Source organism: Bufo gargarizans, chromosome 4 (assembly GCF_014858855.1).
Source record: "Bufo gargarizans isolate SCDJY-AF-19 chromosome 4, ASM1485885v1, whole genome shotgun sequence".
NCBI lineage: Eukaryota > Metazoa > Chordata > Amphibia > Anura > Bufonidae > Bufo > Bufo gargarizans.
In genome coordinates this window covers 17,547,462-17,564,693 of record NC_058083.1, presented here as the reverse complement: position 1 = coordinate 17,564,693, position 17,232 = coordinate 17,547,462, and the positions used below count along the sequence as shown (strand labels likewise).

At 40.1% G+C, this 17,232-nt stretch overlaps 1 protein-coding gene across 1 annotated transcript; it reads right to left on the bottom strand.

Moving 5' to 3' along the window:
- Positions 1-8,699: 8,699 nt before the first annotated feature.
- Positions 8,700-16,446, bottom strand: OSR1 (odd-skipped related transcription factor 1). The gene is made up of 4 exons (XM_044290024.1): positions 16,188-16,446; positions 12,745-12,803; positions 10,852-11,535; positions 8,700-9,896 (listed from the first exon to the last, which is right to left on the bottom strand). Exons 3-4 carry the CDS (start codon positions 11,493-11,495, stop codon positions 9,761-9,763), a joined length of 780 nt encoding a protein of 259 aa, XP_044145959.1. The 5' UTR covers positions 11,496-11,535; positions 12,745-12,803; positions 16,188-16,446; the 3' UTR covers positions 8,700-9,760.
- Positions 16,447-17,232: the final 786 nt, after the last annotated feature.

Here is a 17,232-nt window from a genome sequence, read left to right as displayed (position 1 = left end):
CAGATTAAATCTTGACTTCTCGACTCCACCAAAGGAAAGCGGCTGAAGATAAAGGCACTCTAAATGTGGCTTTTATGGTGTATTGAATACACTGCATTCCCATGCACCCCTTCCACCACAAAAAAGGGTATATGGTTAAATCTTCCTTTTCTCATCCTCCTCCTCCTCTTCCATCATATCAACATGCTTATTCGTCACATATAATGCCCTCGTATATATGCCCTTCGCATATAATGTTTTACAGGGTCAGCTCACATGCAGGCCCTCGCATATAATTTTTTAGAGGGTCAACTCAGCTGCAGGCCCTTGCATATAATTTTTTAGAGGGTCAGCTCACCATCAGGCCCTCACCTACAATATTTTACAAGGTTAGCTCACCTTCAGACCCTTGCATATAATTTTTTAGAGGGTCAGCTCACCAGCAGGCCTTCACCTACAATCTTTAACTGCGTCAGTTCACCAGCAGGCCCGTACATAAAATCTTTTACAGGGTCAGCTCACCAGCAGGCCCTCACCTCAAATCTATTACAGGGTCAGCTCACCTGAAGGCCCTCGCATATAATTTTTTAGAGGGTCAGCTCACCAGCAGGCCTTCACCTACAATCTTTAACTGCGTCAGTTCACCAGCAGGCCCGTACATAAAATCTTTTACAGGGTAAGCTCACCAGCAGGCCAGCACCTCAAATCTATTACAGGGTCAGCTCACCTGAAGGCCCTTGCATTTAATTTTTTAGAGGGTCAGCTCTCCTGCAGGCCCACACAAAAAATATTTTACAGGGTCAGCTCACCAGCAGGCCCGCACCTCAAATCTTTTACAGGGTCAGTTCACCAGCAGGCCCGCACCTCAAATCTTTTACAGGGTCAGTTCACCAGCAGGCCCGCACCTCAAATCTTTTACAGGGTCAGCTGACCTGAAGGCCCTCGCATTTAATTTTTTAGAGGGTCAGCTCACCTGCATGCCCTTGCACATAATGTTTTACAGGTTCAGCTCACCAGCAGGCCTTCACCTACAATCTTTTACAGGGTCAGCTCACCAGCAGGCCCACACCTAAAATCTGTTACAGGGTCAGCTCACCTGCAGACCCGCACCTAAAATCTTTTACAGGGTCAGTTCACCTGCAGACCCTCACCTAATTATACATAATAGGTAATTTGCGTGCATGCTGCCTTGCTTGGATGTGGTAGCCATAGCTGTTTCTCAGGCTCCCTCTCTGGAATGGTTGGGGCTGAAAATGACATTGAAAGTTGCTCCAAATGTTTTTGAGGGTCGCCAGCAGGCCATCAATCATAATTTTTCAAGGCTGTGCATGATGCCCTCCTTTATGTGTAATAAAGGGTGTATTGTAGTGCCGGTTCCTTGTAATTTTTGGCAGCCCTTTCACTTAGTGCACAGGCTTTATGAGTGTAGGAGTCCCACTACCTGGGTACAATTGTACCACAATGTGAATGAGGCCCTCCATTATGTGATATACAGGTTGTATCGGAGTGCCTCTTCCTTGTAATTTTTGGCAGCACTTGCACTTTATATACAAGTAAATATACAGGAAAGAATGTTTCCTATCAATTTTTCCTCTAAAATCTATTTTTTTTCCTTCGGTTTTGTGCGTATTATTGTCAGTCTGTAAAAGGGGCGTACTACTCGGACAACATCGTTCCCAGCAGCGACCTCGGAGAACAAGATGCATCCAGACATCCTCCCCTTGCTGTTCCCGAACCATTTCAGTGGTGTTTCCATCAATTTCTGACATTTTCCTATGAACTAGGCACCCTCCCCTGTTCACAGCAGGGGGTGCCTGTTTTAATGCTCGGGTTCTCCCATTGACTTCCATTATACTCGGGTGCTCGGTCGAGCACCCGAACATCCAAATGTGTAGGGACCGAGCCCCCGAGCACCAGAGCACTACTGTGCTCGATCAACACTAATTAAAGGGAGTCTGTCACCATCCTGAACCATGTGTAGCCAGTAGTATGGAATTGTAACTCTGCTTCTGTCATTTAGAAATATACTTTTATGTGCTACTCACTCTTCTCTAACCCCCCAAAAACAGTTTTTTATAATTATGCTAATGAGTTGAGCTAAGGAGCCCGAGCCAGCTGATTGGAGCCCTGCTCCTCTTCTTCTCTCCACCTCCTCAGCTCAGTGACATCATCATGTGCGCCTGCGCTGTCTATTACTTTCTGAGGGCAGCTGTTTCCCTCACAGAACTGCGCAGATCATATAAGAAAGCCGCTGCCCACAGAAGGTAACAGAGTTCTGTGCAGCTCATTAGCATAATTATAAAGGCTTTTTTTGGGGTGATAAAAGAGAGTGATTAGCACATAAAAGTATATTTCTAAATGACAATAGCAGAGCTACAATGTCATACTACTGGTGACAGACTCCCTGTAATGTTATTTACTTCTAGGAAATCATCTAAGCCTTTATTAAAACCATCCAGTGTCCCTGCTGTGATCACATCCTGAGGTAGAATATCCCACAGATTCATGGTTCTTAAAGAAGCCTTGACGCCTCTGGAGACTGACCGATAGATAATAGAAAAATAGATAGATGGATAGATAGATAGATAGATAGATAGATAGTGGATGGATGGATGGATGGATAGATAGATAGATAGATAGATAGATAGATAGATAGATAGATAGATAGATAGATATTAGGTAGGTAGGTAGGTAGATAGATAGATATATGATAGATGATAGATAGATAGATAGATAGATAGATAGATAGACAGATAGATAGTGGATGGATGGATGGATAGATAGATAGATAGATAGATAGATATTAGGTAGGTAGGTAGATAGATAGATAGATATATGATAGATGATAGATAGATATGAGATAGATAGATATGAGATAGATAGATAGATAGATAGATAGATAGATAGATAGATATATGATAGATAGATAGATAGATAGACAGATAGATATGAGATAGATAGATAGATAGATATATGATAGATAGATAGATAGATAATAGATAGATTGATAGACAGATAGATATGAGATAGATATATATATAGATAGATAGATAGATAGATAGATAGACAGATAGATAGGAGAGAGATAGATAGATAGATAGACAGATAGATAGATGATAGATAGATATATAGATAGATAGATATGAGATAGATAGATAGATAGATAGATATGAGATAGATAGATAGATAGATAGATAGATAGATAGATAGAAGATAGACAGATAGATATGAGATAGATAGACAGATAGATATGAGATAGATAGATAGATAGATAGATAGATAGATAGATAGATAGAAGATAGACAGATAGATATGAGATAGATAGACAGATAGATATGAGATAGATATGAGATAGATAGATAGATAGATAGATAGATAGATAGATAGATAGATAGATGATAGATAGGAGATAGATAATAGAAAGATATGAGATAGATAGATAGATAGATAGATAGATAGATAGATAGATAGATAGATAGATAGGAGATAGATAGGAGATAGATAGATAGATGATAGATAGGAGATAGATATCAGATAGAACTTTTCGCTCCACTTCTGATAGTGGTGAGGCTCATTAACAAGCAGAAATCACTGATTTAACGAGTCATTTGAGTTCAAACAACATTCAGTTACACAAAACAATAGGTGCTAAATATGTTTTGCTGTTTGCTGGTCGCAGTGATCGCTGTTCGTCCGACCCTGGGGCATTTACACCGCTAACGACTGGCGGGGGAGGTCGTGGGCAATAATATTGTTGTGAACAGCAATCTTTCAGTCAGGTAGAAGTGTCCAGAAAACTAACGCATTATCGTTCGCTGTTCAATTTCTGCACGCTATTACATGTGAAATTTCCCTAATTTTTTTTTAATTCATGCTGTAATCATTCCTTCTATCAAGAAACACTAGGGAAGATTGATCAGAAAGGGTGCAAAGTAGAACTGGCTTAGTTCCCCATACCAACCAATCAGATTCCACCTTTTATTTTTCAAAGCTCTTTTAGTAGATGAAAGGTGGAATCTGATTGGTTGCTATGGGGAACTAAGCCAGTTCTACTTTGCACCAGTTCTGATAAATCTCCCCCATTTTAGATCCTTTGTGACGCACGTCTGTACAGACCGGTCACGCTACCCAGTGACATCAGGACCGATACGCGTCTTCTCTGCCCCGAATCCACAATCTAGTGCTAATTATTTATTCATTGTCCTTTGGGCTGCTCTGTGCAGATGATGTGATGATTACAGTCCATTAGCAGCCCGGTGACTCCCCCCTTGTCATGATACTGGGGGAGGGTGGGGGTAGTTGTATATTGGGAGAGTCAATTAGGTCTCATGGTAAACTCTGCTACATCAACGGTGTAGACGCCCCCATGAAACCTGTAATAAACTCTAATCCCCGCAGATAAGCAATTGTCCTGGTGCACAATGCTGATGAATCACCGCCTGGACATGAATGGGAGCCTCTCCATTACTTATGGGGGAGATAAAGAGGGCTCTTCATCCAGAAAAAACGCTGTTTGCTGAGCGCACAAGTTAAGAGCAGCGGCGTTGGGCGCCCCTTGTTTTCTTTTAATCATTTACATGTATTCTGGGTGGGCAATTAAGCACTCAGGAGCAGACAGGCCGGGGGCAGGGGTGCAATGAAGGGACAGGACACCAGGACTCAACCTCAAGTCCTCAGACGTTTGATATCATTAATAAAATGAATGGTTACCGGGGGTAGGGGATGACCTGATTCCAAAGGCCTTTTTGCCACCCAAGAGGACACCAGTATGAGAAATGGTGCAAAATGGATGGGAGGTCTATTATGGTTTTTGCCTGATTATGGATCATCCCTTTAAGATGGCCGATTCAATATTGGGGTCATTTATCAAACTGGTGTAAAGTAGAACTGGTTTAGTTGCGCAATCAGATTCCAGCTTTCATTTTCCAAAGGAGCTGTCACAAATGAAAGCTGGAGTCTGATTGGTTGCTATGGGCAACTAAGCCAGTTCTACTTTACCACAGTTTGGTAAATGACCCCCATATAGGCTAGTTACTCGCTATCTAGACTTTCCTATGACTTCTGCTGCAAGGGCAGGGATCTGACATGGTGTTCCCTTATATACTTAGTTGGGGGAAGGTTATTCAACCCCTATAATGGGCCCCTCATATAGATTATACTTACCCCGCTTACCCCACTTCGATCCTGATGCCCACACGGCCACCGCTACATCTCCCCAGGGCGCGGATCAAAGCATTGCGGGTGACGCTAGGAAGGCTCGTCCCCGTTGCGGCCTGCTATTGACCGTATGTTTTGATCTGCGCGACGGAGAGAGGCAGACGAGGCCGTGCAGCGGGGTAAGTATAATCTAAATGAGGGGCCCGGGCATTAGGGGGTTCATTATAGGGGTTGAATTCCCCACAGCAGTCATAGTAGGAGGTGTCTTGGATTAAGATGGTTAAATTTGTCAATAAGCGCAGGCATATTAAAAGGGTTGTCCATTTTTTTTCTATTGATGACCTATCCTAGTACAAGCGATGCCTTCTCTTCTCCGTAGATGGTAGATGGGGCCGACGCGTATGTGCGCTAAGAGGTTCCATTATTCATTTATACTCATTTATAGTCGGTATTGTACCACTTTTATCTAGAATGACCCCCATTTCTTAGCTCTATTGTTTGTATATATATAATGGTGTGCAGCCATTTTGATTTTTTGCCTTCTCTTCTCCGTTTACCTGCTCGCCATCGCAACTTCAGCGGCGATCGGTATAATTAAAACCCCCATTTACTTACATGGGCCAGCTCCTGTCTGTTCAAGTGAATACTACAGAGTCGTCCCGTTCAGTTGTCATTTCTGTGGCCGTTTTCACAAAAAATAGCAGCAAGAATACAAATCTCAAAATAAAAAATATAAAAAACGCTCAAAAACAACTCAAGCTCACACATAATGCAGATTTCCAGATCTACATGGTACTACCTGCTTAGACTTGTAGTTCCATAGAAGGGACTGAGGTCAGGCTGTGGAGTGCTCCGCCCTGTCCATGCCAGGTCAATAGTGCTGGCGACAAGGCTTCTTTTTGGGTGAATAAACATGTCTGACATGAGGCAGCTGCTACAAAGGACGCCCAATCCACAATTAAGTACAACTGATAAAGGCCCCCCCCCCCCCCCCCCATCTGTAGTACATGGCTTATGGAGCTTACACTGGTTTCCTGCACTTCACCTGTAGACTGTGTGAACAGGAACCTTTTGTCAGCATTTATTTAATTTGATTTTCACACTTTTTCGCATCTGTTATAATCTGGTGAAGTGAAAGCTGCTGCTTCCTTGTGTCAGGCCGGGTCAGGGCGGTCAGACGTGTCCTCCCTGAAGAACGTCTTGTGGATTGTGCACTGATCTTGTTATCGATTGCCATGTCTGCAGAGTGCAGCTACTCCATAGCTCCAGTCCACATGGACTTTTTTTGGTGCTGATTTTTGCTCATTTCTGCCTTAAAATCTGTTAAAAAAAAAAAAATTTGAAAAACCTTCCATTCATTTCAATGGGAAGCAGCACTTGCTTTTTTTTCACCGTGGAAAAAAAGAAATAGCGAGCCCTATCCGGGGCAAAATCTCCCATCGAAAGAAATGAGAAGCGTTTAAAAAAAAAACACTATGTATGCGTTTATGTTCTTTTTGTGCATTTTCTGTTGTTTTTTGGTGCAAATCTGGGACAAAAATCATGAGCTGAAAATGCTTTTTTGTACTGTAGTAAACACCACATCAAAACCAACACCAAAACCGAGCTGAAGAAAACACGTGTTGATCCCACACTAAATACTGTAGGCGTGTGAACGAGCCCTTAGGGTACAGCCACACGGTCAGGTTTCCTGATGCGGTTTTGGAAGCCAAAATCAGGAGTGGATCATAAAAGGAAAGAAATTATAAAGGACAGAAATAACTTCATCCGGGAAGGGGGGGGGGGGCACCCGATTTGAAACTCGTCGCACTTCCTTCGTGTTGATCCCTAAAACAATGTGCAGAAAGCGCAATGTGGTTAGAAGGAGGTCTTCTCTCTTCGTCGCACTTCCCTCATGTCTCAGGGCCCTCACGCCTAGTGTTTCAGTTGTATATTAGTCAGTTACCTTGTGATGACTTTTGTTTTGTACATGAACCCTCTGAATTGTAAATCGCCGCAGAATATGGTGGCGCTATATAAATAAATATTATTAATATATTATTATGTTGTTTTATATAATTCCTTTATCTTTGTTTTAATACATTTTGCTGACCTGAACGCCCAGTTGGATTCTGATTTTACTACCTGCAAACTAAATTTAGGAAAGTAGTGATGTAGAGTCGCACTCACCAGATCTTGCGGTCGTCCGGAATGCACCAGCCTGCCTGGAGCCCAGGATCCATAAAGGCTCCTACGTATAGAATCCAAAAAGTGAAATCGGAGGCAGCATGTCCGGTGAAAAATAATCCCTTTATTGGGAACTGCTTACATGAACAAACGTGTTAAAAGAATTGCTACGTTTCGGCTAATGCATAGCCTTTCTCAAGTGCTTAGCCGAAACGTAGCAATTCTTTTAACACGTTTGTTCATGTAAGCAGTTCCCAATAAAGGGATTATTTTTCACCGGACATGCTGCCTCCGATTTCACTTTTTGGATTGCAAACTAAATTTAGGGAGTCTGCTGATCGTAATGTACAGGAGGGAGCAGCTCGGGTGCATTACCAGATATCTACCTAAGCCGTTACAACAGAATCTGGTCAGCCACCTTCTACCTCTGGCCCTGCGGTTTTACATCTGATTTTTACACTATAAAATGCGGCTTCTTGATTTTAATTCACAAGAAAAGCGCAGTCGATTATTCTTTTTGGTGCATTTCCTTCATAAATAGGTCTACATTAGACTTTAGACATTTGGCAAATTTGTTGCAAAAATGGCTTTAAAAAAAAAAGATACTCAAAAAAAGAAAAAAGCGACTTTGAATATCACTCTCGTAACACTATAGCCTCATTATGTTCCGGAAATGCACCAAATTTTGTAGCATTGTACTACAAGGTCAAAAGGAAATTTGCCCTATTACTTTTTATACTTGATACTCGTGGGGAGAGAGGCACCAAAACAAAATGCACTAAATTTCATAATTTTTTGCCAAAAAGTGCAGTTAAAGGAGTATTTCCATCAAAGATATTGATGGTATATTGCTATGTGCGGGTCCATCTCTGGCAACTGCTCGGAAAATGAGGCCCCCGAAGTGAAGGGAGAGCGCACGGGACTATGGGCAGCCACCGTTCGCTCACCGCTATGGGAGTTTCCAAAACAGCTGAGCGCTGGCTCAGCTATTTCCAGCAGCCACACAGGTTCCATATTCATCTCAACCTCAACCGGACATCCGAAAATAGCAGAGCGCGTTCTCTCGACTACTTTCGGAATTCCCATAGCAGTGAATGGAGAGAACGTCCTGATCTCCTTCAATTCAGGGTCCCCATTCTGGAGATAGGAGCGGGTTCCAGAGGTGAGTACCTGCACCTATCTGAAACTGAAGTTGTGAAAAAGTTGTAAAGCCATGCCACACAATCGCCTAGGAGTACTTGCAACAGACCAAAGTGCAATCTAAAACGTATACCCAAATACACCTGCCACAGTAAATGCCCCACATCTGTTCACAAAAGGGGAGTCATAATATGGATCATATTATGATGATGATTATTTTTATTATTATTATTATAATACATGTTCTCCAATCACAAGGAAAGGAACACGACAAACATATCAAGAGGGCTGCTCAAAATCTATCATGCCTCGTTTGTTTTCTTGTTTTGTTTTTACCCATAATCAGTAAATCTCGCTCATTCATTTGTGACCATTAATTCCGATTCAGGACAGCGCCATTTGAATATTTCCTTTTTAATGTACAAATCCAGTGACAAGTGGTAATTTGTAATTTGTATATCAGCATAAAGTGCCAAAAAACCAGAGAGCTATTGCAACGAAAACATTTTTTTTTAAAAATGCCAAAAAAGAATTAAATAAAATACAATACCAAAAGAAAACATAAAACATTAAATAAGACTGGAATGTTATCTGCTTACACAATAATTTGAGATTTGTTACAAGACGCGATAGAAGACAATGTACGAGGCCCCCACTCCATTCCAGCATGCAGACTGAAGCAAAGCGTTTTTATTACACACGGTGAGCCCAAAAAAAAAAACATTCAGTATTTTTTTCCCTTTGTGTTCACAGTGAGAAAAAAAAAAAAGAAACAACTTTCAGTTTTTTGTTTTTTTCCCCTCCAGAAAATTGAATTAACAATAAACAAAAAAAAGGGGAAGGGCGGGTGAGAGAGTGACAACCTAATTACTGACTGTCTGAGAAACTCCTTCAAGATCAGCATATCACAACAGCAAGCGTGAAAATACAGACGTACAGACATTGCGTCTATGTCTGGAGGGTCCGTCAATAAAATAACCCTGTTGGTGGAATTCATATTTCTTGTATAATCCTCCTGGTCAGGGCTGCTGTGTGCATGAGCAGCAGATTCTCGAGATGAGAAGGGGCCTCCACTGGAAAAGTATGATGTTAGCACCCCCTCTTGGCACAGAGACTGCCAGTGCCACCACGTCACTTTCTTCGTTAGACTCAATTCCGAGGAAAGCCAAGTCTTATCCGAAAAGTCTTATCCAAAAAGTTCCTTGTAACGGACAAGTGTTCTGTCCTATATACACGTAGCAATAGTAAGAGTTAAATAGTGTTTAATATATATATATACATATATATATATTTAGAGTAGTCTTTAGGCGTCGAGGGTTCAGCACTTAATTTTCGAAGGCTTTAGCTCTTTAACTTGTGTATGAAGAGTTTTATGTACGGCCAAAGTCCTTGACTGACAAAATCCTTTGCCACATTCCTGACACTTGAATGGTTTCTCTTTAGAGTGGATGTACCTGGAATAGAAAAGATTGAATACATTTATTTTTGGTGGTTTGTTATGTTTTTTTTGTTGTTTTTTTTACTACATACCACAAGCAAGGGATATGTTTTGCGCATAATGGGAATGGTAGATAGATTTCAGGAGGACCAAGACTTTTTTGTTGTGGCCCTATGTTTCGGATGACCTACGACGATGGTTTTATGTGATGGTGTATGGGGGGGTCTGAGGCTGCACACGTTCTGGTTGTCCTGGAGGCTACCCACAAATTAAAACTGAGCATAATAGGAGGTAGGACATATCACAATATGTTTTAGGAACCTATGAGACAACTGTGAGGACTCTGTAGGGTTTAAGGGGCTCTGAGACTACAAACTGTTGAGGGCAGGATGTTATGAGGCACCCTGAGACACTGTTCTATGATACTTAGTTGTTTTTTAAACAACCTCCTTAAGGCTGAATATGTCTAACATGGTCAGAAGGACCCAAGTTTATACATGTCTTTATGTATGCTATGTAAGGCACTGAAATCTTAGGAAATTGGGTCCCTGTGTCATGTTGGAGGAGGAATAATTTACAGGTGGCTTATATAATAGTTGAGATGTTTTGATACAACACATTCCAACAAGCCATATTGAAGCTTGATAGGGAATGTGTTGTTAGTATCTTCCAGACAGTTGGAGACCAATAGGTTCCAGAAATTAGGTCTAGACATAGGACATAGAACGAGAAGAACTATTGGTTATGATTAGTTTATTACAGTAGTAACACTTAGGGTACATACAGATATTTGTCAGCTGGAGGTTATTACTCATAAAATAAAGCCTTTTCGGATAGAACATATCTGAAGTTGGTTTTAGATATTTATGAATGTGTGAAAGATGTTTGGAAAGGGAATTACTGCTGCATTTATGCCACACTTAAGTTACAGCCCTGATAGCAAATATTTATAGTACTAATTGAGTTCTTACCTGTGGTCTCTCAGATGGTCTTGTCTTCTGAACGCCTTATGGCAAATGTCACAAGTGTAGGGTCTCTCGTCTGTGTGGGTTCTTTCATGGATCAATAGATTATAGGACTTGGTAAAATGTCTCCCACAAAATTTGCACACAAATTCTTTCTTGGTTTTTGAAGGTAGCCTCCCACGCGTGGGTTTCTTCTCTGGCGTAAGCTTGGTGACATCTAGGAGAGCACCCATACCTGGAGGAGAACCTTGCCCGTCCAGTTGACCCAGCTTACAAGGGTCTTCTTGTGTGGCAGCCACCGCCAGGTTGGCAAAGTCAAATCTTGGTTTGGTTTTAATGGGCAAACCTGTAGATTCATGTTTGGGGTGGAAAACATGAGGAAAAAGAGGAAAACCTGGGATCTGGAACCTGGTGTCTATTAAGCTGGATGCTCCTGGAACTTTAGAAAAGGAAGATCTGGGGAGATGTAATGTTGGGTATCCCAATGTCCATTGATGAAGATGAACTGCATGAAGGGCGCTGAAGCCATAAAGATTGGGAATGTGGTCGGCAGGTACTGGAAGACCATTGAAGGCTTGAAGGAAGGAGTAGTTGGTCAACTGCAGAGATGGGTGGATAGGCACTGGAGCTGGGAGCGTTTTGCTCGCCATTGTGGCAACCTCAAAATGAAAGCGATTTCCCAGCAGAAACCTGTAGGCAATACTCAGCATGAGTTCATACAAACACTTGAGGACTAAATACATAAATGATATCAAACAAGGTAGTAAACCAAGAATATATGTAATGTTATAGGTTCTGTGACTAACTGGGTTACAGCATTTTTCAATAAAAAAATAATTCTGGAAATAATTTAATCCAGGGATGTTAGCCAGAAGACCTTGTGAGCTAGAGAGGTATCACTTCTTCCAGAGTCAAAGCTAGCTAGCATTTCCTTCAGATTCACTTTGCTGCCCTAGCCCTGCATTTAAATACCCTGGTCAAGGTATAGGCATCTTCCCTGGCACCCATGGCACCCCCTCATCTTTCCAAGGAGGCAAAATGGCAATGTAATTGACAATATATAAGACTTTATTGCAACCGAAACCTGCTGCTCTTTGTAGTACTGTACTATGGTACAAGTAAAGACACAACTAGCTCATTATTATGTACAATTCATTTTTTTCTTTTCTTTTCATTTTAATAAATATTTTATGGGGTAATGTCTAAAGTTAATATTCCATTGTAATCCTTTTAGAATATGATGGATGATAGATGGATAGATAGATAAATAGATGGATAGATAGATAATCGGAGATAGATATGGGGTCGATAGAGAGATAGATAGATAGATAGATAGATAGATAGATAGATAGATAGATAGATAGATAGACGAAGATAGATATATATGCAATAGAAAAATAGATAGATAATAAAATATAAGATAAATAGATCATAGATAGATAGATAGATAGATAGATAGATAGAATAGCATTATCCTATTATATTATATGTGTCTGGATGTGATAGGGAAATCAGACTATGAGGGATTAATAGGAATGAGCAAAAGGAAATAGAAATATACATTTACATTCCAATACATGTCTAATAATCTATGCCATGGAATCTGATGGTTGTAGTAGTACCTTAACTCATTTAAACCTTGTTCACTATTATACAGATCAGATTGATACAGTCTCTGCCGATGGAGACCTTACTGGGTAAGGCAGAGGGACATGCATCCCCATGGTGGCACAGACATACATCACCCATTATGAGGACCACCGAACATGTAATATTTGCCCTGCCAGAAACATCCTTTTACCCAGTTCTCTGCAGCAGGTGCATCTGAATACACCTGACATATCAATACTTCTGATTCCTGACAGCCCATGTTATAGCAGGGTGATCGGGTTCTCTTACCTACTGATCCAGTGAGGGTTGTAATGATTGCAGTTCTTTACAGATGGCTTCGATGTTACCTAGAAGAAAGAGCCAGAAATGAAGGTCTGTCGGCTTCTCCAAGAGAAATGATTCAGATCAAAATATAGTAACATTTCTAAAATGCCTATCATTACATGACAAGTATCTATTCCATGGTGTGATAATAAAAACGAATAATAGCTATAATTAGTTAAGGAAATTCCAGGGCAGTAAGAGTTGCCCTACATTTACTGTTTGTCCTAATATTCCTTTTTTTTTCTTCTTCTTTCTTATCCTAATCTACATGAATTCCTTAATTACAGACCATTACTCAGACACGAATTGTATTAGAACTATAAAATCCACCTACATACGCAGCAGGGTTGAGTTTGTCCTGTTGTTTTACCCAGGACTGCGGGCAAAGCTACTCCATTATACCACTCAGCCGAAAAGTAACTTAGTGCATAGGATTGTACAGAGGAGAAAGGGGCCATATAAAGAGGAGAGCTGTGGGTAATAAGCATGAGGACCCCAGGGGGTTAAATTACTCCACAATGTCATGATTATTGCTAAAAACAATGGTGTGTGGATGGATGGATGGATGGATGGACAGATAATAGATAGATAGATAAATAATTACATCTAATTTTATTCCACTACATATAATGTACAATTATATTTTAATTTCGTGAAAATTAAATTGATTATAAAATATATATAGAAATAAAAAATTAAAGCACATAGATAGATAGGTAAATACATAGATAGATAGATAGACAGATATTTCTACATACCACAATATTCTATTTGTATCTATCATTAATAGACACAGATGTAGCAAAGCTGACTTTGTCACTTGGCACAACTTTTCCTGACATCACTGGACTGAAGGTAATTCTGCTTTACAACATCATATAATACCCTATTAGTTCAAGATGTAACAATTGTCTTGATCTGATTGTAAATGGCCGGGACAAGGATGTATTTATTACAGAAACGGGTCTATTACATTCTTACCAAGGTGGACATGTTTTTACACTTTAATTGCTCTTTCCTCATTATTATTATTATTTAACCCTATTTCTCTGTGAAACACATTCTACAATCAATCTCCATTTCATAAATCATCGTGGTGTTCCCATGAGAAGACACCTCTAATAATTCATATATCATCTTATATTATATTTGCAGAATACATTCCAGGTTCCAGTCGCCTCACATGCAGGGTTCGGTACATTGTTTGCTACAATGTATCGGCTCCAGAACTACGATGGAGCTGAGGTCCCTTGAGCGCTGACATAGAACCAGCTCTGCCAAGATAAAGCTGTCCTGAAAAAAGCTCATCAATTTCAAAGGGGCCAATCTGTCCTGCACCCCAGTCCTTTGGCCAGGGCGCTGAGCTGTCCTACAGATAAGTCTATATATACATTGTGTCCCCACTTCTCACTTCCTTATGTAAACTTTGTACAAAAATACAAAATAAAAATCATAAAAAACTGTTGGGAAGACTGAAGCATGGATGACAGGAGAGTCAGTCCTGCACAGAGCAGCCCTTCTGGCCAGAGGTTTACACCAGAAGTGACCAGCAGAATATAGTCCTCTTCTTCAGTCAGATAAATGACGGAAAAGAACTTCTCTGAAATGACTATTTTACTATAAAGTACCGTCCTTACAAATATTAGTGGTAGTAGTTAATATTAGAAAAACCAAAGCAAGAGATCACAGCAAAATATACTGAAATATACAGATATACAGAAGAGTAAATATGAAATAGAATAATAATAATAATAATGATAACAGAAACTTATAATACATCGAATAATAAAATAGAATTTAGTAACATTATTAAAAAATAATAATATTAATACTACAACAATAAACATAAAATATATGGCAACGTGTAATTTAATCATAGAAATAGAATAAAGCATAATGGAATTATATAAAATGTGTTAAAAATTCTATTCCGACTTTCTTTAAATCTACTTATAATGAATAAGCAGTGTGATGTGCAAATGTACAACTTTTACAATCCAAAAGCGTCAAGAATAAGTATGACACAAACAGTATAGCTTCCTATCATCTCTCACATGTCTGTGCGACTATAATGTGGAAGATCTGCAGATGTAGAAGTAGCAGGTCTGATTGTACATGATAGAGGATAGAGAGAATGTCCCACTTGCTTTGGCAATGCTATAATGTATTTAGTCCTGTAGATAGATAGATAGATAGATATTTCTACATACCACAATATTCTATTTTTATCTATCATTAATAGACACAGATGTAGCAAAGCTGACTTTGCCATTTGGCACAACTTTTCTTAACATCACTGGACTGAAGGTAATTCAGCTTTACAACATCATATAATATCCTATTAGAGAGATAGAAAGGTAGATAGATAGATACTATAGATAGATTGTGCAGCCTCTAATTTAAGTAATGACAAACTATTTCTCCCTCTTATGTCCTCTAATTGAAATAGTCTACTAAATAGGATTTAAATGATTAATATTGGACCTATAGAGTTTTCAGATAGATATGAGATAGCTAGATAGATAGATAGATATGAGAGATAAATAGATATATATGAGAGGTAGATAGATAGATAGATAGATAGATATGAGAGGTAGACAGATAGATAGATAGATAGATAGATATAAGAGATAGATAGATAGATATGAGAGGTAGGTAGATAGATAGATAGATATGAGATAGATAGATAATAGATAGATAGACGATAGATAGATAGATAGATAGATATGAGATAGATAGATAGATAGATAGATTGAGAGGTAGATAGATAGATAGATATGAGATAGATAGATAGATATGAGATAGATAGATAGATAGATAATAGATAGATAGATATGAGAGGTAGATAGATAGATATGAGATAGATAGATAATAGATAGATAGATAGATAGATAGATAGATAGATAGATAGAGTGACATTGCCACCTCAGATGCACCTGTTGAATCTACCTTAAGTCCTTCAGGGTCTGGTTTTTCACTTGAGTGGTTGGAAATATATTAGTAAGGTTGAGGGTGATAAATCTCTTTTCCTGCAGTCCTATGTAAAATCACAGCTAACATGCAAGCAAGTGACAACCATGTTGTAAACACGTTGCTCCTAACATGCTGAGTCCTGTGTTATGGGTGAGGATTAGGACCTTCTGTCCCAGACAAGCTCTATGGACATATGACATTGTGTGATGGTCCTGTGCAGGTCTCCCCCGCAATACACAGGAGACACCAGCAGACGGGTTACAAGCCTCCAGGGCTCCCAGGGTCTGAGCCCCTCGTGTATTAGAGGATGGGATACATGTCTACAAGCTGTTCATGCTGCAGCTATGGAAAAGCCAATCTTAAAGGGATATGAAAGTTCTTACAAGTTCTCGCAAAGTTCCAAAGCTCCTGGGTACTACAGAGTAGGACCTTACCTGACTAAAGCGAGAGGCTCCTGGGTGACAGGTCCTGGAGATGGCTCACAAATGATGAAGCAGTGGATGGAGGATCCTATGCCTTGTTCAGTATGAAGGCTGAGGGTCACCCCAGTGGTCATGCCCTGTCCAGGCTGCTGCAGGTAACTTGTTCTACATCCAGGCTCTCATGTAACCCACACACTCATCCTCCTCCTGGAGCTGCTGCTGCTCTTCTGTGACTCCCAGCAAGACTTCCCCAAACTCTACTGAACTTTATCTCCCAGCCGCCTCCTTATTTCAAGCAGGCAGCGCGCATGCGCAGCAGCCAGCCCCAGCCTGCCCCTTCACTAGCTCACTGCAGGGGAGAGAAAGTTCTCTGGAAGATCTGGAGAGTTCCTCTATGACATGGTTAGGTCTCCTGCATGTTTAGTGCAGATGTTGGCAACCTGTGGCTGGCTGTCTGGGCTGGAGCTTCATATCCTAATAGCCCTGGCTGTGCTGGTCCTGGAAACAGTAGGACATCTTCGATCAGATGTAGCAGTGTGGAGTTTGCTAACTGGTTTTGTCTCAATGGTGATATCACAGTCTGCATAAGAATGCATGTAAACCTGCTACATAAAAGCAACATCCAAGTACACTACTATCTATCTATCTCATATCTATCTCCTATCTATCTATCTATCTATCTATCTATCTATCTATCTATCTATCATTTATCTCCTATCTATTATCTATCTATCTATCTATCTATCTATCTATCATTTATCTATCTATTATCTATCTATCTATTATCTATCTATCTATTATCTATCTATCTATCTATCTATCTATCTATCTATCTATCTATCTATCTATCTATCATAATGGAATAGCAAAAACCAAGCATTTTTTGTCAGATGTAGTGGTGTTAGGTTTGCTAGAGAACTGATTTGGTGATTTAACTCAATGGTGATATCACATTTTGCAGTTCTGTACAGGAATGTCTGTGAACCTGCTATATCCTCTACAGGATGTCCACTGTGTGCAACATGGAAATGCACCGATCTATCTATCTATCTATCTA